This window comes from Penaeus vannamei, chromosome 16 (genome assembly GCF_042767895.1).
Source record: "Penaeus vannamei isolate JL-2024 chromosome 16, ASM4276789v1, whole genome shotgun sequence".
Taxonomy (NCBI): Eukaryota; Metazoa; Arthropoda; class Malacostraca; order Decapoda; family Penaeidae; genus Penaeus; species Penaeus vannamei.
Genome location: NC_091564.1, coordinates 30,148,315 through 30,150,814, shown reverse-complemented (window position 1 = coordinate 30,150,814; position 2,500 = coordinate 30,148,315). Strand labels below are relative to the sequence as shown.

The window sequence follows — 2,500 nt, the reverse complement described above, 5'->3', positions numbered from 1 at the left end:
AACTGATTAATAGATGATGTTGAATGCTCTTCCTGTTGTACACCCATGTTTAAATCAAGTAATGGCATAGCTATACAAACTTCTGATGGTAAAGACAAGAATAACTTGCATTTTACTCTGAGGAAAGATGGCTTCCTAAAAATATATTTTATTACATGAAAGAGATTTTATGTAAGTATTTTTCTCTTGGTTCAGGGCTGGACGGAAACTTGTCCTCATCATCTAGTATAAACTTCGGTGGTATGGGTTCATCTCCAATGGGACAAACGGGCCGGGGTACCAGTGTGGTAAGTTACTTTGTGATACTTGTATAAAGTAGCTTCAGTGGTGCTTTGCAAAGTTCTTTATAGTTTATTGGTTGATAATTATTGATCTTTCATGTTTGTCAGTCAGTTTGGACTAATTTAAAATTTGATATAAAGCAGGCACAGTCTGCATAAAATTTTCTGTAGCTTAAACAAAGCACTAAAAGAAGTGAAAACATCTGTTGATATTGAAGGATATGATGAGATTATTCTTCTTTACTGTTTGATGTAAATGATTTTTGATGTAAATAATTTTTCTTTTTCTATGAAGGATCACTATGTAAATTGGATATTTAAAAATGTTGTTAAAGTTCTCCTTACATAAACATTTAAGGAGAAAGTAAATCAAAAATTGTGGCCAGAACATTGAATCAGGCTTTTTTCTTGTTTATCAAACAGTCAGTAGGCTTTCTAATATTATATATTCTACTGTTTTCTTCATTAATTACATATGCTATCTCTGCTATATTTATAATAGCTAGGTGGAAGTTTGAATTGGCCACAAGTCCAAGTCTAAAGCTTTGAACTGGCATACTTTGCTAATATATGTTTTTTTTTTCTATTCTTTTTCCAATTCCTTATGATGGATAAATCTCTTAATGATATTGGGTGCACTCCCCACCCCACTTACAAAAATCTTATCAAAGATCATGTACTACATTTTATACGGAGGAGTAATTTTTGTTGTACTCAAATTACATCTTAATGTATGTTGCAATTTCTAATTCATGAAAAGGTTATTTGGTTGCCTTCCTAGAATTACCAAGAAATAAATTCCTATTATAGACTTTGCATTCTTTAAAGATTGAAAATTCATATACTATAGAAGATTTATATAATGATTGTTGAGAACAAACCAGGTTTTATAAAGTTTTCAGAGTGTTAAACAAACCTGGCAAAATTTTGAGTAAGGTTGACATTTTTGTTGAAGCTAGATAAACAGGATCATTAAAGAGTCATATAAGAAATCAGAACTTGCTTATTTTGTTAGTCTGATTTACAGGTTAAATATGCATTGTGTTAACAGATAAATTTCATGAGGAAAACTCTACACCTTCATAATTTTAGAAACAAAGGGTTATGATTAGACCAACAAATCAAACTTGAGTTTAACCTGTTGGATCTGGTTGCATTATGGAAATCATAGTACCGAAAATATGGACAGTGGGTTACGTAAGTAGCCAACATCCCGGGCGTGCGGTGTGTACAAACACCCATGAGTGGTGACAAGACTCTGTGCCTCCTCTTTGCAAAGTTATATTGTGTAAACTTTTTTAGCTTTTTTGCCATTTTCCAATGTCCATATTTGTCTTTTGATTTGCTTTATCCAGATGGTAATAGCTTATTTTCCACAGACTATCTCTATGTAGTAAATAACTTAGTGCAAGAAAAAGAAAAAAATATGGAATATTAGGTTGTTTGTGTTATGCATATTTCTTCGTAATTTTCAATTTTCCGTAATACAACCTGCGCTGCTGGTCACAGCGGCCAGGAATACAGTGCGCAGCATGAAAATGGCTTTTCCAATCATGGCTTACGCACTGTGCATTCCACATTCGTTTATCTATGGTAATAATGCTAAAGCCCCTTTCTAAGCACCAAATGAGTCAAATCACACTCCAAGAGGTTTGTGCACTCATTATGAGTAGTTCCCATCACCCTGGCCTTCACTCATGACGGCAAGTTCGCATCACCCGGCCTGTGGCCATTTTGTCCAATGAAGGCATTTTCACGTCACCCGGCCCGCGACCCAGAATTTTCCGTGACAGGACCATAACGTTGTCCGGATCATAGGGGTTAAGAACAGTGTTTGTGATTCCCAAGAATTGTTTTCTTTATTGTTTATTGTATTGCATTTTTATGGATCAGGTATTATGTAGTATTAATGATTTTAAGCAAATTAATGTATTTTCATACACAAAATCCACTCTGAACCAACTATGGCCACATTTTTGCACTAAATGTTTTTATTCTTATCATGTTAAACTTAATAGAAGGATGAATGTGCTTTCACATTATAAATAGTTTGCTTTTTATCTGCACTTACTTATTTCCATGTATATATTGATTTATTTTTACATGAAATGCACCAGCCAATGGTAGATACAATTTTGATGATAAAAATTAATATTCATCAGTCACAGAAACAAGACATGGTTTACTGAATAAATTAGATACCTTAGATGCATAGTCAT

General features: G+C 33.4%; 1 protein-coding gene across 2 annotated transcripts in view; it reads left to right on the top strand.

The window, feature by feature from the left end:
* Positions 1 to 2,500, top strand: part of Rbcn-3A (rabconnectin-3 alpha) — a gene marked incomplete in the record, with an annotated part of 63,832 nt that overhangs the window by 44,369 nt on the left and 16,963 nt on the right. For both annotated transcript variants that reach the window (XM_070131379.1, XM_070131378.1), the window contains 1 exon segment: positions 196 to 287. In XM_070131379.1, coding sequence (XP_069987480.1) covers positions 196 to 287 — 92 coding nt within the window.